The sequence below is a fragment of the Ochlerotatus camptorhynchus genome, unplaced genomic scaffold (genome assembly GCF_037179485.1).
Source record: "Ochlerotatus camptorhynchus isolate MF236.1 unplaced genomic scaffold, CSIRO-AGI_Acam_v1.1 ptg000267l, whole genome shotgun sequence".
NCBI lineage: Eukaryota > Metazoa > Arthropoda > Insecta > Diptera > Culicidae > Ochlerotatus > Ochlerotatus camptorhynchus.
The window spans coordinates 2576844-2599667 of NW_027040757.1; the positions used below are offsets into that span (position 1 = coordinate 2576844).

At 41.8% G+C, this 22824-nt stretch overlaps 1 protein-coding gene across 1 annotated transcript in view; it reads right to left on the reverse strand.

Moving 5' to 3' along the window:
- Positions 1-22824, reverse strand: part of LOC135705449 (hemicentin-1) — a 599061-nt gene that overhangs the window by 58140 nt on the left and 518097 nt on the right. The window contains exons 6-7 of the mRNA XM_065227201.1: positions 11106-11246; positions 10882-11013 (exon numbers count right to left, since the gene is read on the reverse strand). Of these exons, the coding sequence (XP_065083273.1) occupies positions 10882-11013; positions 11106-11246 (273 nt within the window). The remainder of the gene's footprint in view (positions 1-10881; positions 11014-11105; positions 11247-22824) is intronic.

A 22824-nucleotide genomic window follows, 5' to 3' on the forward strand; every position in this document is an offset into this window, starting at 1 on the left:
AAAACGATTGACGAATCTTGAATGTGGATGGGCCTGAGATTAGACTCATGATGTTCTGTTCAGTAAACAAAAACGGTTGCGCTAAGGCCACCGAGTCTCTCATATCACATCACTTCGTTGCTCAAGATTTTGTAACCATTCAAACCCGGCGCCGACGACAACAACAAGTTTCGCAAAATACACGATACACAATCGATTTTTACCATAAATCTCTTTAATACGAAAGGACCTGGAACCGCGTAAGGACACACCTAACACAACAAAAACTGATCGGTCAAGTGCCAAGATTGCATGTTCGATCGTAACATTTATTATCTGAACGAATCTTGCTTTAACATGAGAAAATAAACCATAATGGATTATTTGTAGACACCTAACCGTAAAAACCCAAGGAACATGCTTCATTAGACCGAAGCAAAATTTGACCCTTCCGCTTTACAGTGATTGAACGGTTCCAAACCGGGTCCCGACCATCCTCCCAAAGTTACAACTCATTTGGCCAGAAACAGACTTCGCACAAGTCATTTGAAGTCTACATGTAAATCACCATGGGAAATCTCAACTTCTTGCTAATTGCCTTCTATTCCTTTTCCACATTGAGCTGCTAAACAGTTCGATAGCCATTCCTATAGGAAATCCTCCCAGCTAAAACTCTGCTGAAGATCGTTTCTATGCAAAACGAGACAGGAAAAAGTTATCAATTATTCAAGAGATTGGTAAACTTATGACATGATCAAGCAGATTGGAGGCGAACCAGCCCAAGGCTGAAAGCCTCCCTAATAAAGATAAATAATAATAATAATAATGATCAAGCAGCTGCTCCGCAGTCAATACTGTATTTTGGAGTGTGACATAGTAGATAAACTAACGAACGACGTTCTTTTCAAGACCGAACTTTACTTGCGACCGCACTCCGAACCCGCCTTGTCCGAGTCCCGTAAGTCAACTCCTACTTTGAATGTCACGAAACTTAATTGGCTCAAGTCAGCATTTTTTTCCGTCCAAGCTTAACCACTTTTATGACATCACTATCCTGAAGGCCGACATATTCACGTGTAAACCTAGAAATATCGTCATCAGTGGTGCTAGGGTAAAATGCAAAAAAAAAAAATGTTACCGCGTCTGCGATTCGCTAATCGACCAAAGGTAATTTATTTCGATTCATCGGGTTTAGATGAGCGAGAAGTGGGGTAATCGGTTGAGCATCAACTTTGGTAGTGAGTGAGCTAATCGCGGTGTTCAGCTTGGCAATGTCCTCTTGCATAGTAGTAATCGCGGCAGGCAGAACAGTGCAGATAATATCTTAAAAGTTCCCTGCGGAACTTCTTAGTAGCTTGAAAGTTTCTGAAAAGGTCCGTCAAAGCCCACATGAAGCAATCTGCACAAGTCTTTATTAGTAACAAAATTTAATGTACGTAAATATGAAATGATCAGTGGCTCAAATTAATCATAATTCTTAAATTTATGCAGAGGATCAATATTCTATACAAACATAAAAAATAAAGAGCCATTTCCTGTATTTGGCATGCGATCTACGAACGCTAACCACTGCGCCACAAGTGAGCTGGCCTACCAGGCGGGTTAACCCCACATAAAAATTCATCAAGGTGTTGTGTTTCGTATTTAAGTCAGTCAGCTGGAACTGAGAACTCCAACAGTAGGCCGGACAACATCGCACTTCAATATATCTCAGATGACGTAGCGGTTCGTGCTGGAGCTCTTACGCAGAAGGACTGGCTTTAATTCTACTAACAGCTCAAATATTTACAGCTGCACTAATGCTGATAAATCAATACACGTTCATACCTGCCTTAGTAAATAACTTTCATAAAAGTGCGAACTATATAAAAATGGTGTAGAGGACTTTTTTTAACTTATTTTCTAAAAGTTCCGTTCAAGTTCCGCCAGAAGCTGCTTAAAATGCTCTTCAATTATGGTACCGGTACTTTCAAGTTATTATAACGAGTTAAAAAAGGCTGCTTAGAATTCTATAGACCACCTTCAACCAAAGTGCTTAGGCCATAATGATGATGATTGAGACTACCACTCATGTAGCAAGGCGCCTGCACATAACAATGGGCAATCCAATCTGGACGACTTGATCAAGTCCCCCTGACAAATCATATTCAGCTTGGTGCTGTATGAAGGGCCAATAACGGAGGGGTGGACACGTAAGCAGAAACACCTACACGAAACCCACCGGGAACAGAATAAGAATCTCCTTCCAGCAACCAAGATCATATAATTCTTGTAAGTAATTACAAGACTAGATAGTAATTATCTACTATTAATGCTTTTGCACAATAAGTGGCAAATTTATGTGTATTTAGTTTTAAAAACTGAAATATAATATTATTAAATTTATTTTTACCTTCAACTCCCACACTCTTACCTCCCAACTTCCAATTAATCTGCTCAATAATTATTTGTACTAGATCAACCTCGTATTTATATGTTTGTACTTTCAGAACCGTATTTGAAGAACCCCCCAAAATATACCTAACAAACCAGTCCCGGTTCTGTATTTTTTCCATGTTGTTTACTTGAATAGAAGCCAAGATATGCTGCTTAAGCCACAAATAGCCTTTTATCAGAACTTTCGGTAACTTGGGGAATAACAAGAAATTGTGTAAAATTGTTCAAAGGCTCTCCACATGTTCCTTCAATGACCCCGTAATAAATGATAGCCGTTCGAAATGTTTTCGAATTCCAAGTCTTTGACCGCCCGTCGTTGTTGTCACGTATTGCAACGATCAACTTGGACTCCTTTCATAAGAAATTTCATAAAAACATTACCCAGAATGCACTCTGCGAGCATCTCTCTTTCTGTGGTTTCACATTCATACGTGAACCAAAAAGGGGCAAAACTTTTCCAACCGCTCCTGAATGGGGAACATCTCACCATAGTGTTGCTACCAATAGAATTTTCACAAAAACCACAGGCTATGAACCTGAATCGAAAAAAAAACCCTGAAACAAACTGCATCCAGCTTCTCTTCTTAACAAGTTTTTAAATTCCATTCAAAACTGAGCAAAATACTATGATAGACAAAAAAAGACTATAGACTCTACGACCACACCTTTTCCCGGCAGTTCTACACATGAAAACGACCAAAAATTTTCCCCCTATCTGTGGAAAACTTTTTGCCATTATGATACACAATTTGTTGTGACCTTGTTGGGAGACTCCTCTCGTCCTCTCTGATAACCGCGAGTCCAAAGTTGCATCCCTTTATTTATTTATTTTTTTTTGTCTGTGTGCCGTTCGGAGGAAACGAACTCTTTGGGGCTGGAAAAGGGAGCTTTGCCAACCAAATGATGTGGTAAGGTGATGATGATGACGATGATATTAAAACTTTCACCTCGAAGAAGTTGGGACAGCTATGGGTCTTGTCTTGTGCCGGGACATTATTGGAGCAACAACACGCGAGGGTTGATTTTTCTTTTGTTCATGGGGAATTTGTAATAAATTTTTCCCCAAAGCAGTGCGAAAAAAAAATGGCAAAAGTAATATTCCACTGTTGGGCGGGCAATGCTAGCTAACAAGGTGGGAACGTGGGGGGGGAGGGGTAAGAAAAAACAGTTATGAAAAATGACGAAAATTATAATGACGTGGTTCGCTCGGCGGCGGTGCGAAATGAAGCCATTTATTTAGGTGCCGCTATGAATGCGGATGGCAATAACAATTTTCACCCCTGTTGTTGTTGTTGTTGTTGTGGGGTGGATTTTTAGAGCCAAGGTAGTAATTGCATGGTGTAACTGAAGCTGTTTTGTAATTTAAATTGATTTTTTTTTATCGTTATTGCATCGTGACCCAAATTAAAGCCAGATGATTGTTTTGAGATAGGGAGTTAGAGTCGTCGGCAAAGATTTGGTAGATTGAAGGTGGGCTCGTTTCCCGATTAATTTGATTTTCAATTAGCGATTTCTTGCCAAAAAAAGGCTTATGTAATTGTCTGAAAGGAAGTTCCCTTCCTTGAACCGGAGATAGCCCGAGCAAAGTCCTACAGCATAAAGACAACTGAAAATGTTGTAGCAATTTTGCTTTTCATTGCCTTGACAGGAACATCAAATTGAATACTGAATATTGAATTTCACAGGAAGAATTTCAGGTGTATCATTTGAAAATGGCTTAAAAACCAAAACAACATAAATGAGTTTATGCTTACATTGTATTGATAATTTATTGAACTATTTACCGTATTAATCTGCTTCCTTAAAAAAAATGATAATAAATCAGATTAAAAAAAATTAAATGGCATTAAAGCGATTGCCCCCAATTGCACAATACGCCCTTTGCTTCAGCAAAAGTCGCAAAAGCATTCTGTGTCATGTTTGACACATGATGGTTTTTACGCCCTCAGCTGTTTGAGATGATTGTTATTTGTAAAAAGAGTGCGAAGTAGTCTACACAGTCGTCGTAGTGACACAGTAACAAAAAAAAATCATTTGAAGAATTTCTTAATCCCGTACCACGCCAAAAATGGATCTTTCTGGCGTTGAATTGTTGTTAAGTGAGTTAACATTTATGTGCGCTGTCTAGATATTGGTGGTCATTCTGACGTTCTTTTATAGTGTCTCCTTCTTGTCCGTTTCCTCGTGAATCCCTAATAAATTATCATGGATTCATTCAACACAATTTGGCTTAGTATTTTTTTTCATTTTTGATAGTCGTGAAAGTGCCATCCCGAGCGACGAGCAGCATGTTCTATAGGAATACAAAGAATCATTACAAAGAGTTCGATTATAGTTTTTATAAAATTATTGCATTGCTATGGAACATGCTCCTCGGTGGAGGCTTGGCATTTGAACAACAAAATGCACAGAAAATCACATCGTAGTTTTGGCATAGACGGCAATGATGTTCAGTTTTGAAATAATATTTATCTACTTACAGGAGCGTCAAAACTGACGGCATCCAGCTCTGTATCCAGAGTACCATCTGTAGCTGTATATGTTATTGTAAAAAACAGACAAAACGCAGATGCTAGATTATAATAAAGTATCATTCCGCTGCCTTACTTCAACCCCCGACACAAGCCAGAAAAGAAGTTTCGAAAATGAACCCGTGGATTCAACCAACTCTGGTCCGTTGGATCTCCCATCCACGGTAAGCATACATTACCGGAACCGTCCCCCATGATTGAGCTGATCATCGACCAACCTGTCGATGTAACAGTGCCTCGACGGGTGGAGAAGAACGTGCCGATTGATTTGACAATGAAGCGACAAAATTCAACCTTCAATTCTGTCGGTTCATGGAGCTGCACGCAGGTAGCTCAGAAACCTGGTTTCATTGACACCGCTCCGGATGCCAAAGAATCACTCGTCGAATGTTCGTCAGCGGACGAAACCAACGTTGGATGCGGAATCCAATACCGGAAGAATCCAAGACGAGATGCTCCTATAAGAAAATTTACCGCTTCGTTAAACGAGAATCTAGCACAGGGTATTCTAAATCCTGTAGACCCAATGATTGCCTTTATTAATGAGGAGACCGAGGACGCTTCGGAAGTTCAAGAATCGCCCACCGGATGTTTGACAGCTGACGAATCCAACGTTGGATGCATAATAAAATGTCGGAAGAATCCATCACCAGGTGCTCCTATGATCATGAGAAAATTGACCGTTTCGCTAAACAAGAATCTCGCGCAGGATATCCAAATCTTGTAGACCCAATGTTTGAATTATTTGATAAAGAGGCTGAGGACGAAGAATTTGAGGAGAATGCTGACGTGGAAGGCCTCACGGAGCATTCCCTTATGGAATATTTTCAGCCTTTCCACTTGCAATCTATTATAAGCGATAGTGAATCGAACAAAGAGATCTTAGACGAGAACAATAATACTAACGAAAACAACATCAAACATGACCAAGAATCTGATGACGAGAATGAGACGCTTGGTAAGTTTTATATTGACTTATAAATGTAGTTTGGTTTGTGGTAATAATATATTTTGGAGAGTCATTTATACTTTTTTCTTCCATAATATATCATTAAACCTACCTTGGTAAGATTTGTCCTATGCCCTATCCTTGAGAAAATCACTTATGATAAATAACTTTAAGGTTTGCCACAAAGGGAAACTTCTGGAAATACCACGCCGTCCACTTTCAGCCATTGCAACATTTTCTGAAAATCATGTTGAAGCGTCCGATGAAGCCGGCGAACTAAAGCCCGATTCAAAGTAAATTTGGACGCATTCAATTGATCATAACTCAAGAATAAAACAACATACACGGTTGATCAAACGGTTGATTTCAAACGATACATAACACGTGATTACATTTCACCGTTCCGAACGAACTGTCGCACTTTACTTGTGATCGATGCCATCATGATCTGCACAGTCGCTGGTGACACTGTACCGGTGAACTTATTCCACTTTAAACGCATTTGTTGTGCATTTGTCACTTCTTTACTGCATCCTCGAAGTTTTCGCTTGACAATTGCCCAATATTTTTCGATCGGTCTGAACTCAGGGCAATTCGAATGATTAATCTCTTTGGCGACGAAATTAACATTGTTTGCAGCATACCATTCGAGTACCTCCTTAGAGTAGTGGCAGCTGGCTAGATCCGGCCAAAACATATCGTTGGTCTTGTGTTGCCGAATGAAGGGTAAAATCCGCTTTTACAGACACTCTTAAATGTAAAGCTTCGACGTCATTGTGTGAGATGTGATGAAAACCTTGGATTTAAGGCCACAACTGCAGATTCCTTGCCAAATCATTAGTTTCCGAGCAAACTTTTCAACAAAAACAAATTTATACCTGGAAAGGACATCCCCACGACTAGTTGCCAGGTAAAATTTTCGTCCGCGGATTTGTTTATAATCCATTTTGACATATGTTTCGTCATACATTAAACTACAGCCACCAAATTTCGTCAAAACTCGTTCGTACAGTAATCGTGCTCGCTTTTTGGCCACTAAATTTTGTTTCAGGGAGCGATTTGGATGTTTACTGGCACAAAAAGACTTATATCCTTCTCTTGAAAGGATGTTACGCACGGTGGAACAGTTGAAATCGTATTTCTTTGCCAAATCACGTATGGAGACACCTTTCTCCTCAGCTCTTTGTCCCTAGTGCCACTTTTATGATAGATGCGATGTGCTCTTTCCACACTCAGAGTATCCTTGTAAAGTTTAATTACAAGACTCACCGTTGACTTTGGGAATTTTAACACTTTTGCTATTTTTGAGGCTGACCACGAAGGGTTCTCTAGATGTTTGTGCACAATTAATTTTCTTTTCTCAAGTTCCATGATTCGTCAATCAATCGAGAAAAACTATTCACCAATTTCTTCATGAAGGAAACATCAACAAATGCCTGTCAAACGTTTTTTGTTCCAACCACCAGGGGCGCTGTGGTGTATTAAACCGTGCGTCCAGATTAACTTTGAATCGAGCTTTAATCAAGTTTAATGCTAAACGCAAACAAACAAGAATCGCTGCATGGCAAATTCACCGGCACATAAAGGTAAGAGGCTTGAAATACACTCGGATGGATGGTACAATAGCTCCAGCACGAAGAGTAAAACCAGCGTGTGGATGCGTTCGATTGAAATGCTTGTTAACATACAACGACAAACTACGTAAACAGATTTTGTCTAATTTTCTAAAACTGAAATCAAGAGATGAACTAGCCTCAGGCTAAAAATCTCTAAAATAAAGACAAAAAAAAAAAAAAAAAAAATAAAACTGAAATCCTCGGGACAACATCAGTTTCTCATCAGTCACGTTGCGATTAGACCGGTGTGCAAGAGCACAGTAAGTTATTATTTTAACTGGTTATATCAATAAATTTTGTCGTTCGTGTTAAATCTTATATCTACCAAACGTTAGATACAATTATGAAAATGTACGATCTGTACAAGCAAGTGTGCATTGAGTCCAACATCCCACAAGTGCAAAACATTCAATTCTTCTTTCAGAAAACCGAAGATAGACACGTGTGGCGAATGTGACAAGCTTAGAATGAAGTTGCAGATAGCCTGTGACGATTTTGATTGAGATATCATGAAAAAATTACAAGAAGCTCACCATGAAGTAGCCATGTCAAGACTTCTGTCCAACCACTACTCGCTAGACGCACATCTCTATAGAATAAACCTCGTTGACAGCAATATATGTAGGTGCAAAACCGGTTATGATGACATCGATCACGCAGTTTGGTATTGCCCGGGTGCTTCCAGAGCACGACTATTGGATACCCTAGTGGCCCGAGGTAGACAACCCTTCCGTGAAGTAAGAGATGTATTGGGAAAACGTGATCTTCCCTACATGCAAGCGATCTACGAACTCCTTTGTTTGTCTTATGTTAGAGTTTGATGTGACTATCCCCTCCTTTCCAAACAATTTCCCGCCATTGTGTCCCAGTCTTAATATCATCCTGTTCCTGTGCTACTTGCCCCTGTCCAGCCAGGATTTGGTCAACCGTCCGAGAGTAGTATCTGAAGGAGGCTTCAGAAACCAGTTTCCTACCTAGATCCTTCCAATCGAAATTGTTACCCATTAACCCAGGGTTACTTCCACTCACTTCGCTATAAAAAATGTTTTTCGGAATTATGGAATCATTGGATACTATTTTGAAAGTTTGTACTTGTCAGAAACAAGAAAAGGTTGGAAGGTTTGTATTTGACACATAAAACCTGTCAATTTAACTTTCAGTGCGTCACAATCAGCGAATTTATGACTCGTGAGCGTTCACTCAGAGTGAGCGCTCACGAATCGTAAAATCGCTGATTGTGACGCACTGAAAGCAATAATGACAGGCTTTATGTGTCAAACACCTAGTTTAAAACCTTATCTTGTGACATACAACTATTAAGGATCATTATAATATCTAATGATTTCATAATTCCAAAAACAATTTTTTATAGCAAGTGAGTGGAAGCAAGCCTGCATTAATCTCGAGCCCGCCACGAGTAATTGGTACCCAATACTAACCTAGAAATACTGCTATTTAAAATGTAAATTCAAACATTACTGATTTTGGCTCCGCAAAGTGTCACACACGACTTAACTTAACCACATTCGAAACAAGTGATGGTTTGAATCAGGCAACTTGTTACATCTGGGATGAAAGCAAGGCCCGTATGGGGCTCTCAGGAGATAGCATCATGCCTTCTTAAAGATCTGCTAAGTACTAAGAAAGAGGTAACACGGTTGCAATATTACTCAGACAGATGTGGCGGTCAAAACCTTAACATAACGGTGTGCATGATGTTCACATTCTTCATTGACGAATGTGTCAATGCAAATCGAGAGCTCACAATAACGCATAATTTCATGTGCACTGGACATAGCCACATGGAAGTCGGCTGTGTCCATGCAAGTATCGAAAAGGCGAAAAAAGTAGGTGCTATTGATATAAAAACGCCTCACGATTGGGCGCTATTTATCGCTGGCATACGCCAACAAGTGCCGTTCAGTGTTATCGAAATGGAGCTGTCGGATTTCTTGGAGCTCAAGGATATCGAAATGCATTACACTAAACCTACTGCAAACAGAAACGGTGAAGCATTCAAATTCAAACAGATAATGAGCTTCCAATACCGCACATCGCCGAGAACTGTTTTCTATAAATATGACGTCAATGAATCTTCGTATTCATCCTTCGTGTTCCAATCAAAAACGGCAGGGGTACCACCACTTCCGGGACCGATTACACTGTCTCCGTTGCCTTTACCGCAAGCCAAACTAGAAGATCTCCGGAAGCTGCTGAAGTATGTGAAAAATAAAGCTTACTACGAGCTTTTCTTGAAGCAGCTGGTCCCGTTTCTTATCTCAAAACTTGAACGTATTCTTGATTAACTTCCCAGTGATTTTCTCTGCTGAGTCAAATTTATCGTTAGCTTGTTGGTGGTTTGAAACGGTATGCTGGAATCCTCGAACCAATGCAATCTGCTCACTAGTAAACTGCACTTCGTTGTGCAAAGATAAAATTTGAGGCTGGACTAACCTGATCACGACTGTTGTTGTCGGAGACATGAGTTCGTTCGCTTTGAACGGTAAACGGACTACCCAGATCGATCTCACGCAGATCCAGCTTGAGGTTGTAAAAAGATTACCTGGATATTTGATGGTTGTGACTGTTAATTTGGCACAACGTTGCTCTGCTATATCTCATGTCAGATCCATTGACAAATTTGATCGATAGGTAATCCTAGGTCAAAATAATGCATCACCCGACAGTTTCATGGTGGCCTCGAGTCCGGATCCGTATTGAAATCAATTCAAACTACAGTCTACAGCTAATCAAGCAAAAATATCAAAGGACTTCTAAACTATTTACACTTAGCAAAGGGCATCAAATCCCGGGCCAATAAACAAACTACCAACACAAAACAAAAAGTAATTGACGTAAATTCAAGGGCGTATGTCAAAACATTTATAGGTAGGGGCAAAGAAACCAAAACTCAACATTCGAACTAGAAAAAGAAAGCATTGATGATATCTCATATACAATTGTTAAAAATCTGTTTGTTTTGAAGTTTATAAAGTAATTTTTATTTTTGTTGAGGTGTTTAAATTTAAATAGATATTTAAATAAAAATTTCCAAATTTCAATCGCAATTTTCTGGAGTACACGGTATTGATTTTTGTGCCGTTTTCAAATGTTATGCCTGATTTATTGCTCTATATTTTGATATTTTAACCGTTACAACGACCATAACGACAGCAACCTGAGTAATCAGTGACATCAAAACATAAAATTTAGTTATCAATTTCATCTCAGACATTGCTTGGGAAACCAGCCTATGGTTGAAATCTCCTAAATAAAGGAAACCAATCAATCTATTCCTTGAAGACGAAATGAGGCCTGATTTTCTCTGGAAGTAGCCTAAGTAACCTTAAGTAATAGATTCAATACTTACACAGCACATGCAGTATGATCTGACTGGTGGCCACCGGACCGACGCCGTTGTTGGCTGTGCAGATGTACGTGCCACCCTTGTGTCGATCCATGTTCTCGATGACGTACACCGACGAGGTGAATTCGGCTTCCCCTGTGGATGTAGAAAAAATAATTCGAAACCGCCAATCAAATCACCGCACAAATGGTCTTCCCCAGCAGCGACAGCTGGCGTTTCAAACTTACCATTCTCCAGCACGTTGTTCTTCCTGGTCCACGTAATGTTCGGCATTGGATTGCCGGTAGCCGAGCACTCCAACCGCACCGGAGATCCCTTCCGCACCTGCAGGTGACCACCGGACGTCACGTGGGTAATCTTCGGTGGCACTGGAAGTGGAGAAAATCGAAAGCAAAAAATCAATCCCGACGCTCAAGATAAATCTCTTCTCATTACGAGGAAAACTTTCCCTGTTCCCGAACGTTGGAACAGGATCGACCCGGGCCCGAGGGAAAACTTTTCCTCGAAAACCATCAATTAAAGGAAATAATTAAATTAAGTATTGTGCAATTTATATTCCCGCTCTCCGGCTGTGGGATTTCATCTTCCCTGAGACGCTGACTCGACACAAAGCTCGGGAGCTTCCTTCCCACTCCATGTTTTGCCACACACAGAAAAGTCCCGTTGACTTTCGAGAAGTAATTAATTTCGAATTAAAGCCGAAAATTTTTCAGTCAACTCATTTGCGTTTCTCCCGAATGGATGACTGCGGAATACAGAAAGGATCCGGGCATGGCAGCTGCGGGCAAAAGTTCAAAGTTCGTGTCGGTTTCTTGGGGAGATGCTGGTAGGACCAAAAGATCTTACTTCGTGTTGCCCTAGGCAGGGGAGGGAAAGGGCAAGGGCAGATGTTTCGTTTGACGATTGTCGAAATCCTAAGGCAAAGACTTCGGACATAGAAGCGTGCGATGGAGCAGGGGAAATGCGAGGAAATATTTAAGGATTTGAAGGGACACCACAGGGAGGTTTTCCGCAGGGTAATTTCGGAGAATTCATTAGAAATGCTAGGCAAATGGGTTTGCTGGTTTGAGATGAAGTTGGGATGTACTGTATTAATGGTCTGACGAATTTTGATGTTATTGAAGCGCGATTTTTTTTCGGTGCCGGACATAAGTATGAACATCGCGATTTTTTAGTTCTCGCCAAAACAGTTCAAAGAGCTGTATCTGTATCCATTTGTGCACGATCTGTTTGCGCTTTTCCGGAGACATTCTTCGCAATGTCACGGAAATGTAAAGAACCGACACTTGCAATAAACGAAACTGTTGGTAGAAATGTAAACAATGATTCAGCATGATAATCAGCTGTTTAAACGTCATCTGAAACAAGCAGGGGTGTTCCAAAGTCGTGCTTAGACATTCTGAGACACCCTATACAAATAATTTTAGAATCGACCTACTCCGAATTGCATGAAGCTTTGCATAATTGTTTACTATGGGCAATGATTCACAATTTTTGCTGAATTTCGGCCATGTTTTGAAAATCTTGGTAAATCTTAAAACCATTGTAACGAAAATACGTCGGAGAAACCTTAGAAATGCTTCTTTTTAAGACACTGCGACATTTTGCAGCAGTTTTCCTCAAAGCTCATCCTCGTTTTTTTTAATGAAGATCCGTCTCCAACACCGAATCAGCTTCAAAAACCATTCTTCTGGGCTGGACGAGCACCTTTTGTCCCGCCAACTCATTTCTCTTCTATTTATATTCGCTATTTTAGTTTACGCTCCGCTGAAATCACAGCTGCTATGCACCGAGTATGAACTGTGAAGCATAGCAAATAAAGTGCCCGACTGAATGTAGGGTACCTACCTAGGTAAAGTGAAAGCAGATGAAAGAAATGGAGAAAAATCCGCTGCAAAATGTCACCGGAAGTCCAACGTTCAAGCCGAGAGATGCAAACAGGCCCGGGGACCGGGAGGGTGAAATTGTTTCAGCATGAGCGCGGAAAAAATGTCATTCTATAGAATCTCTGGTGGTCAGCTCACCGTGGTTTACACCCCCTCGCCACAAGAACAATACCGAGTGAGTGGGGGTGGATGAATCTGCGTTAAAAGAATAAAATCACAAAACGTTAACATCCTAGTTCAATTGTCACTTCAAAACACAAAACAACAACAAAACTAGGAAACGGAACGAACCGTCCATAAAGCTTTCTGCTGTTGGCCATGACAACAAGGAAAACCCCCCACCAAACGACGACGAAATACAAATAAAAAGCGACATTGTCCAGCGGAAAAAAAATGAAACGAAAAATGATACGACAACAGCTGCTGGACTCTGGACTGGAGTTCAAAGCAGCAAAAGCAAAATAAATGTGTACAATAGCTGTCCAATAAAAAACGACAACAACAAACGTTGCTCCCTGGCTGTGCGCGCGCCCACCCCGGAATTGTATGGCTGGACAGCAGTTTGTTCAAAGAGAACGAAATTTACATTTTTATAAACTAATTGGGGAGATAACTGTCGTTTGGAGAAATGGGCCAGGGTATGTTGCTATTGTTCCGCGTTTCGTTTCCTTCTTCTTTTTTTTGTTGCTGTTTTGGAAAAGTTCAACATTGGACAGCGGAAGCTACAGTTTAGCTCAAGAGTCAACAGATTATGCTCGAATTATCTAGAGAGGGGAGGAAGTGTGTTTTGGTAATGATTTCATTTTCTTTTTGTGTGTATTAGTTTGAAGTCAAGAAACCAATTGATATTTAAGGGTGGAAATATGTTAATCGACCTAGAGTTTTAATAAAGAAAAAAGTGTTCCCAGATGACTGGTGTTACGTATAGATAAGTATAAACGAGTATAGAACTCACTGTACGATCAGACCATATCAAACTGAAGAGTAAAAGATTGATCTCTCTTCTGCTTGTCGCATGTTGTGGCACATGTGTACCTATTAGACTGATGCAAAATTTGAGATTTTCGCTCCACAGTGTTCAAACGGTTTCAAATCGGGTCCGGATTAGCCTCCGAAAGTTTAAACTCATTTGATAAGAATCTGACTTGGCGCAAACCATTTGAAGTGTATATGAAAATTACTATGGGAAAACAAAACTTTTTGTTCATTGTCTTCTAGCCTTTTTACATATTGTACAGTTAACAAATTCCATTACTATTCTTATGGGAATTTTTATCAGCTACAACTTTGCAGAAAATTGTTTTTCAGCCAAACGTCAAATTAAATAGTTATTAATTGTTTAAAAGATTGATAATCTTATGGCAAGATTAAGCAACTGTATGGTGGGCAACACTGTATTCTGCAGTGTGACATAGCAGCCATGATTTTTGTCCTCTATTCTACACGCCATAAACACCAATGTTGCCTGCTGAACAGTTGATTGAGCATAATCATAAGACATCAGTGACTTGAATCATTAATTTTGTTCCTTATATTTGATCGAAAAGTGGTTTTGAACAAAGTTGTAGCTGAGAAAATTTTCAAAAGTAGGGTGAACTGGCTTATTTTGAGATAGATATGAACCGAAATTATGGTTTCTCCATAGTAATTCCCATGTAAACTTCAAATGGTTTGTGCCAAGTCATTTTCTCACCAAATGAGTTCGAATTTTGGGAGGCTAATCAGGGCCTAATTTGGAACCGTTTGAGCACAATTTTGCATCGGTCTAGTACCTATATACTGCTCTCGAATATGTATACAGTATTGATAGCAGTAGTTGATAGGGATAATAGATAGGCAGCTCTTCGTCCGGCACGTCTATAATTCCCAAAATCGTTCAAGCTGCACATGGACCTCTTCAGTGGTTCCCGACGTTGCAACTGTAACACTGAAGATGGAAACGGGGTTCTCGGGTATTTCTCCAGCCACTATCCAACCAAGTATAGCATTGCATAAGATCGGACCAGTTTCCCAAAGCCCCATCTGCTCTCCCAGCAGTAGTTCGTAGAAGATTGTATCAACGGAGCTAGATTCGGAGAAGCTTGGATCGGTGAGTCGGATATCAGCAATGAAAATTCCAGGAGCTGAAGTTAATTTTGAGCTGCGGCAGGTTCAAGGTGATTCGAGGCAGGACATAAAGCTTTACCTCTGTGGACTCGAATGATGAATAGCGGGACAGGATCTTCGCCAACACCGATTGTTTGTGCACCGTCGACGAATCACTAACACCGTTCACTGGCAAATTTTCACGGAACCGGTCGAATTTAACCTTTGAGAGATATTTTCCGTAAACATGCAGATTTGTAAACCATTGTCCAACAATGCACAACCGAGGATCGTATTTCCGGAGCGGTCAGCGAGTTTCACTATCGCGATTGACAACAGTGCTGTGTTTCGCTGACTTAGAATTTTCTGTGAAGTAGCAGTGTGATGACTAGTGGATGGCGCTTGAAACTGGGTGCTAAAGCAATTATGGCTTCTTACGAAACTTTGCTAACAACTGCTTACATAGATGGACTGCATGAACTAATATCCTCACTCACTATAACCAGCTGACCAAACAGCTTACTATCTGCTTATTAGCACGCATTAGACCAATCTAATGCAGCTGACAGGAAAAAAACAGAGGTAAACCGAGACAGAACCCTGACTCTTTTAAATCTTTGCTAAAACCTCAGCCTGGCCCGCCTAACAACGATACCTTAACCAAAACCGACGACCAGATTATTTTCCTACCGTAAACCCCAGACTACCAGTCCGATTCAATAATCCCAGCCGAAGTTCAAATACACGACCACCATTCCAATACCAAAACTTCAATCAAAATGCAAATCAACTAAACCAACCGCAGTTCTCACAACAACAAACTGACGTGACCACCATATGCCATCAAACAAGAAGCTACATCGAGCTCTTATATTAGAAAATTCAAAAACAATGTAAATACCAATGAAGGAGTTCAAGAAATCGAGGAAAGTTATCCCGAAGCAGATGATGTGAATTTTCAGAAGAAGTTCGACGAATCGGACCAATTTTGTTTTTTTTTATTAATTTATTTGATAAGGTTCAATCTAATGAACTTAACAGAGCCGAGGATTATTGTTCAATATATTGTTTATATCTTAAAACTATAGTCATAAGGTAAAACACAATAAACACTTTATCTTCCGCTATCCAAAAAGCCTGTTCCATCAGAATGGAAGCCACTTCCAGTGGTTTCATTGTATGGCAGATCGCCAACGGGGGGCAGAGCGCTTCCATTGCAGCAACGGACGCAAAACGTGGTCATCACTCACACACTCATCACGAAACGGTTGCTTTCCAAAGTCGACGACGCATCGACCGAAAGAACAATGAGGAGGACCACACAATGGTTGCTGCTGAGAAAACAGACCATCACGTGGCTAACATCGAGAGTGGCCTGATTTTGTCAACAGCCGAGTGAACACTGACCGGACCAAATATAAGAAGCAATAATTTTCTACCTTTTATCAAAATCACCACAGTGTGTTCAAAACCAAACTCCACTGAAATTCATTTTTTTTTTTAATGTCCTCCCTACTTTGACGGCCTAACCGGTTGCAAGTCTCTAAGAGACCTAAAAGCTGAAATTATTACAGCAATAAATACGCTGAAATTTCTTGATGATTCTATCCTAATGCATAGCAAATACCCAGAATCAATCTCCATTAGTCTCAATTTTTACGAAGAAACACCAATAGTTTTAAAAACCAATATAGCTGAAGGAGATTTTCTAATTGAATACCCTACCTCCTTCACAGAAGATGTCATGATTTTATGTTTATGTGGAATAATAACAATAAAATAAATAAAACTTTGAGTGGTGAGTCAAGTAATGAAACACTCAATTTGAGCTGAACTTCTTGAGATGAGGTTCCAGTGAAATGCAAGGCCAAGAGTTTTATGTAAAACAGTAAATTAATTTTATTCTCTTTAACGATGCGCTTACAACGAGTAAACTTTCTTAATTGAATAAAATGGCGCATCTCGCTCAGTGGCTGGTAGACAGCTATAGACTGGTACACATATTACACTGGTACGTTATTAGGACGATCGTTGCACCTTTAACACTCCTCCTCAACGAACATGTTCTGCTCACGATGATAGACCTAGCATTCCAGCCAGCTTGTGATGCTTGATGGTTCCCAATGGCTTAGTTAAAATATCAGCCACCATATATTGTCTTCGAACAGCTGCTTTACCTAGTATTGCCTTGTTTCGATATGCTTGGATCGACGAGTAGACCTTTCTGCACTGACAAACTTGATACAACTTTGGTTGTCCTCACGAATAGTTACTGGACCACCTTGTTGCACACCAAGATCTTACCATACTAGTAACCATACTAGCTCCTGGCTTGCTTCACTTAGTGACACATATTCCGACTCCATTGATGAAAGCGTGACACAATTCTGTCTTCGGCTAACCCAAGAAACTGCTCCGCCGGCATAATGGAACGCGAAACCAGTTGTAGACTTGCGTGTTTCAATATCACCAGCCCAATCGGCATCGGAATGGCCAATTAGAACCTCATAGGTATTAAAATTCAACCTCCAGTCCTTCGAAGTTTTCAGGTAACGGACCACTCTATTGGCCGCCACCCAGTCCGCTTCTGTAGGCGCACTCACCTTTCGGCCAAAGGCATTTCGAAGGCCAAAACTCTCCACAACTCGCTCGATATAACCCTTGAGCGAAAGACTATACTTGCCATTCTCATGTCCAATCTCCAGACCCAGGAAATAATTCACTTCACCAAGGTTGGTAATCTCGAACTGTCTCTTCAGTGCTTTGTACACTAACTCAATCTGGAATTCATCTTCGCAGCCAACAATTATGTCATCTACATACACTAGCAGATGCACCCATTTGCCGTTCACTACTTTTGTGTATAAACAGGGATCAGCTGCACTTGGACGAAAGCCCATTTCCTGTAGAACATCATCCAGTCGTTGATTCCAGCATCTGGCCGACTGCTTGAGGCTATAAATGCTTTTCTTCAACAGGCACACCTTGTGCTTCTTCATGAACAACTCCTGATCTGGTTTGCCATATAAGTAAGCGGTTTTAACGTCAAAATGTTTCAATGTCATTTTCCTGCTACTCGCCAAAGCTAGAAGAGCACGCAGAGTCGTGTACCTGGTTACTGGAGCAAATACTTCATCAAAATCTTCGCCGTATTTCTGGGAGTATCCCTGAGCCACAAGACGAGCCTTGTATTTTGTCACCTCACCAGCTGCATTTTTCTTCGCTTTGAAGACCCTACGGGATCCTACCGCTTTCCGACCGGGTGGCAAATCAACAAGTTCCCACGTATCGTTGTCCGAACGTGACTTCAATTCGTCCAACATAGCTGCTCTCCATTTCTTCTTCTTTCCACAGGTAAGGGCTACGTGCAAGTTCCTGGGTTCGGACTCCTCCTCAAGAATGCTTTCAGCAACGAAAATTTCCTCTATCAATCTACATGGTAGTTTTCCCTTCGTAGACCGCATCGAACGCCGCGCTACTTCATCCAATGGAAAACCGTGGAATGAACGATCACCTTCAGAAGCACTATCGTACCGAGAATCATTGACGTCATCAGGCTCCGCATCAGACTCAAATTCCTGACCCGGTGCTTCAACCAGCTGCTCGCCAACGGAACTTCAACCATTCCTGTCACTGTAACTACAGGTTCCCGATGGACAGCCTCCTTCACGGTACACAGCTCAAGAAACTTTGCGCCTCTGTTGATTGTGACATAGTCCGTCTCGAGATTTAAGAATCGGTACGCCTTCCATCCTTCTTCATACCCAACAAACACCAGCTTTTCGGCCTTCATGTCAAGCTTACGCCGCTTTTCCTTCGGAACGTGGACATACGCTTCTGAACCAAAAATCCTGAGATGCGCATACGATGGTTTCTTCCCGCACCACAATTCAAACGGGGTTCGATCGATCGAAGACGACGGTAAACGATTCTGCAAATAATTTGCAGTGCAAATCGCTTCACCCCAGAACCGCTTATCAAGTTCCGCTTCCGATAACATACATCGCATCATCTCTACAAGGTATCTGTTCTTGCGCTCAACCACACCGTTCTGTTGTGGTGAATACGGTGCCGTTCGCTGTACCGCGATCCCTTTCTCGGCGAGAAACTTCATCAACGAAGCCCCAGAAAATTTGCCATGTGCCATCTTTCGAGTGCCCCTCCTTCTTGCAATAATGGCATACTTTCTCTTTCTTCACTAATTGCTTCTCCGCAGGTTTCTTCTTCCAGGAAACGGTCGCTAGCGCTTTCTCACTAAGTGAAGCGTTCTCCACACGACGTCTACCTTCGTCCAGCAACTTTCCCTTCACAAAATCGACCGTTAGATTCGCATCTGGTCGACTTTCCAAAGCCACGAACCAGTGGTCCTTTACTTCCTCTCCCAGCACAGACAAACGAATGCGCAACGCGGTCATCTGCTTGAGGTGTTCCGCCATTTCACCGTTATCTGGCATCCGCATCGCACAACATGAATTATGCTCGAAAGAGAGGAATGCTCGTGGTATTCCTTAAGCACATCCCACATCCCTTTCGCGGTCGTCTTCTGCATCACGTGAATCAGCTGACTGTCTTCCAGTGCTAAACCGATCAACGCCTGCGCCTTACCATCTTTAATGACCCAGGCCGCAACAGCGTTTTCTGGCTTCGGTTTTGTCACAACATCCAACACACTTTCACGCGTCAACAGAAGCCGCATCTTGAACTTCCATATTGCGTAGTTCTGGTCGTTCAACTTGTCCATCGGTACTTTCGTGTCCGCCATCTTGTCTTTCCAATACGATTTCACACGATTATCGAACCAAAAAAAAATCCACTTAATTCACTCGCGACGACAAGACTCACGCAATTTCTGCGACAACTGGGCCCATTAACCTCTTGGGATGAGGTTCCAGTGAAATGAAAGGCCAAGAGTTTTATGTAAAACAGTAAATTAACGATGCGCTTACAAAGAGTACACTTTCTTGATTGAATAAAATGGCGCATCTCGCTCAGTGGCTGGTACACATATTACAGTGGTACGTTATTAGGACGATCGTTGCACCTTTAACAAACTTAATTAGCGTGAAGCGTGACAGAAGTGATAATAGAGAGATGCGAACTTGTCCCTTGTCGTCACGGTGAAGTGATCCCCATTTGATTTGTACGGTAATCACGGCTATTATTCTGAGTATCACTTGCTTATCACCGTGTAGTGACACCCGTAATAAGGCCCAAGTTGTCACTTCACCGTGAAGTGACATCGGTAATAAGGGCCTTCATTTTCACCGTGAAGTGGCACCCGTAATAAGGGCCAACAAGTCTCTCTTCTCAACTGCCTGATTAGGGATGGAATGATGTTGATCAGGAACCAGCAGTTCTCCAACAGCATCGAACAACTGAGCAACTACGCGAGGCCGTTCTGGAAGGTGGCCAAAATCATGAAGAAAAGACCAACAGTAGTTCCTCCACTGAAAGACGACGCATATCGGTGTCCCCATCGGAGAAGGCCAACGCTATCGCCAACAAACTCATCGAAGCACACAACATCGGTGCAGGCATGGTGAGTCCCCACGAAGATACAGTGCAAAAAATAATCAACCACCTTGACCAGCAAGTCGGCGATGCTCCATTCGTCGGTCAAGTGACCGAAAATGAGGTACTTGCAGCAGTGATGCCCCCGGCAACGAAGCTATCTTCAATCTGGTTCTGAAGAAGCTCTCCAGCAAAGCATTCCGATTCCTGGCTGCAATCTTTTAGAGATGCTTCCAGCTACGCTACTTCCCGACCAGATGGAAGACAGGGAATCCCTATTCCTAACACGTCATCATACCGGAGCAATTCTGCTTTCGTAAGGGGAATTCTACCGTCCATCAACTAGTCCTAGTGGAGAACACCATTCAATGGAACAAATCACTCTCTTACAACACAGCCATGGTACTTCTGGATGTGGAAAAGGCCTTCGACAACGTGTGGCACGATGGACTTGTCCATAAGATGGTGCAGGCGAACTTCCCAAAATACCTCACGGTGCCACCTCAGAACTCCCCGAGGTTCCAGCGGGTGTGCTTCAAGGCAGCCTCATCGGCCCCATTCTGAATAACATTTACACCTCCGACGTTCCACAACTCCCTGCTGGCTGCAGCCTGGCGCTGTACGCAGATGACAGTACCATCATGGCCAACGGTCGGACTCCCATGCACTACCGGTCTCGGCTTCAACAAGGTGTAACGACGTAAGTCTCGTACCTGACCAGCTGGAAAATCAAAGTCAAGCCATCCTCTTCTGACAACGACCATCACTTTTTACTTTTGCCATAGCCTAAACAGTTATTGATTAATGCAAATTGTCACATATTTCCTCATTTCATAAATAATGACCTAAAAAATAATCAGATACACAACAAAAGGGTTCAAATTTATTTAGCAGAATGGCAAGAGCGATACTTAGTGAAAAAGCTTTTTATTGCAACATCAATCGTTTTAGTTTGAATTTTTCCTAAAACTCAATATGATTCGCTCATCAAAATCCATACACGCGTGGCATTAAATCTTACTATTCATACTCTCGGTCGTAAATTTCAAGCAATGAATCCATTTATCTCAATTACTGGCTGGAAAACGGAAAAAGTTTTCCGTTCCGCTCTAACGAAGCATAATGGCATCAATAATGAATAAAAATTATTGCCGATAAAAAGCAAAACTCTTAATTTCCAGCGTACAAACTGCCCGTTCGATTTTGCACGTGTCCGGCAACGTGAGCGGCCTACGAATCGGTTCGATATTTCGAAAGTCCCACCTACTTGCGATCAAACTGCCCTGTCCGTTGCCCCGAAAGAGCGACCGGGAAAAACTTTTCCCCCCGGAATAGATCTGCACCCTCTCTCCGTCTCCCTGCCTAACCTAAACGACGTCCCCATTCGCCATCTGACAAGTGCTTCCGGAATGCTCTTGCGGCAGGAAACCGCCCACATTTGTACCTTTTTCTCGCCGGCTATGAACGGCAAAAGCATCGAAAGATTTATGCCACCCGACAACTAATCCCAAACTGCTCGCCAATAAATCACAGTATAGAGAGCTAATAAATAAAACATTTTGCACCGTTTTCCCCTGCCCGAATCGTTGCAGAGATGCGCGCCCTTCGAAGCCAGCAATTTACCACTATTTTTCGGCAGACGCTCACCTTAGCTATGGTTCCGAAAATTACCCACCAAACAACACCGGCGAAAATAAGATTGTGTGTTTCACTTTCGTCCGTCGTTTTTATTGCAGCCCTTTTTATTTTCCCCGGGAAGGGCGATTGCACAATGCCCGGCTCTCATCCCGACCGGACCGGCAATCCGTTCCGGAAAACTTCACAGTAAAGAATAGCTGCTGCTTCCCACTGACTGCTGCCCAATTCAAACATGTGAGTGTTTGTGTTTGTCGGTTAGTCTGACGACGGGCATGTTTTCATCCATTTTTATGGTTTAGTTCCGGCTGTCCGCCCACCCAACTTTTATCGAATGTCGATTTGGGACCGATATTGAACCTTGATTATCTTGTTATTTCCGCACACCCCCCCCCCCCCTGGGTGGGTGCCTCGGGATGAGGTGGTAAGGAAGTGGCATAGTTCTCTACGCTAGAGTAAGTTTTCACCATTCGCGTGCTGTTGCTGTAGGGCCGTAAAAATACTCCATGCAATGAGCAGTCGGCGAAGGTTTGGCTTACGTGGGTTTTTGTCGAACGAATTGGGTTTGGATTTTTATGATGTTCTTTCGAGTTGGGAGTCACCCGGTAAGTCGTGACTACCATTTCGATTAAATCCAAATTGCATTAAACAAGGAATTATTCCTGTGTTTCATAGACTAGTTCTACACTATATAAGGCCGGAATAAATGAATATTTGTACTTATGTCACACCACATAGGAATGGGGCAAGGGAGAAAAAAGGTTGTCTTTGTATTGCCATAATAGTTTACGTTCTTAATTTATAACTAGCTGAGCTTTCCCGGCCTTGC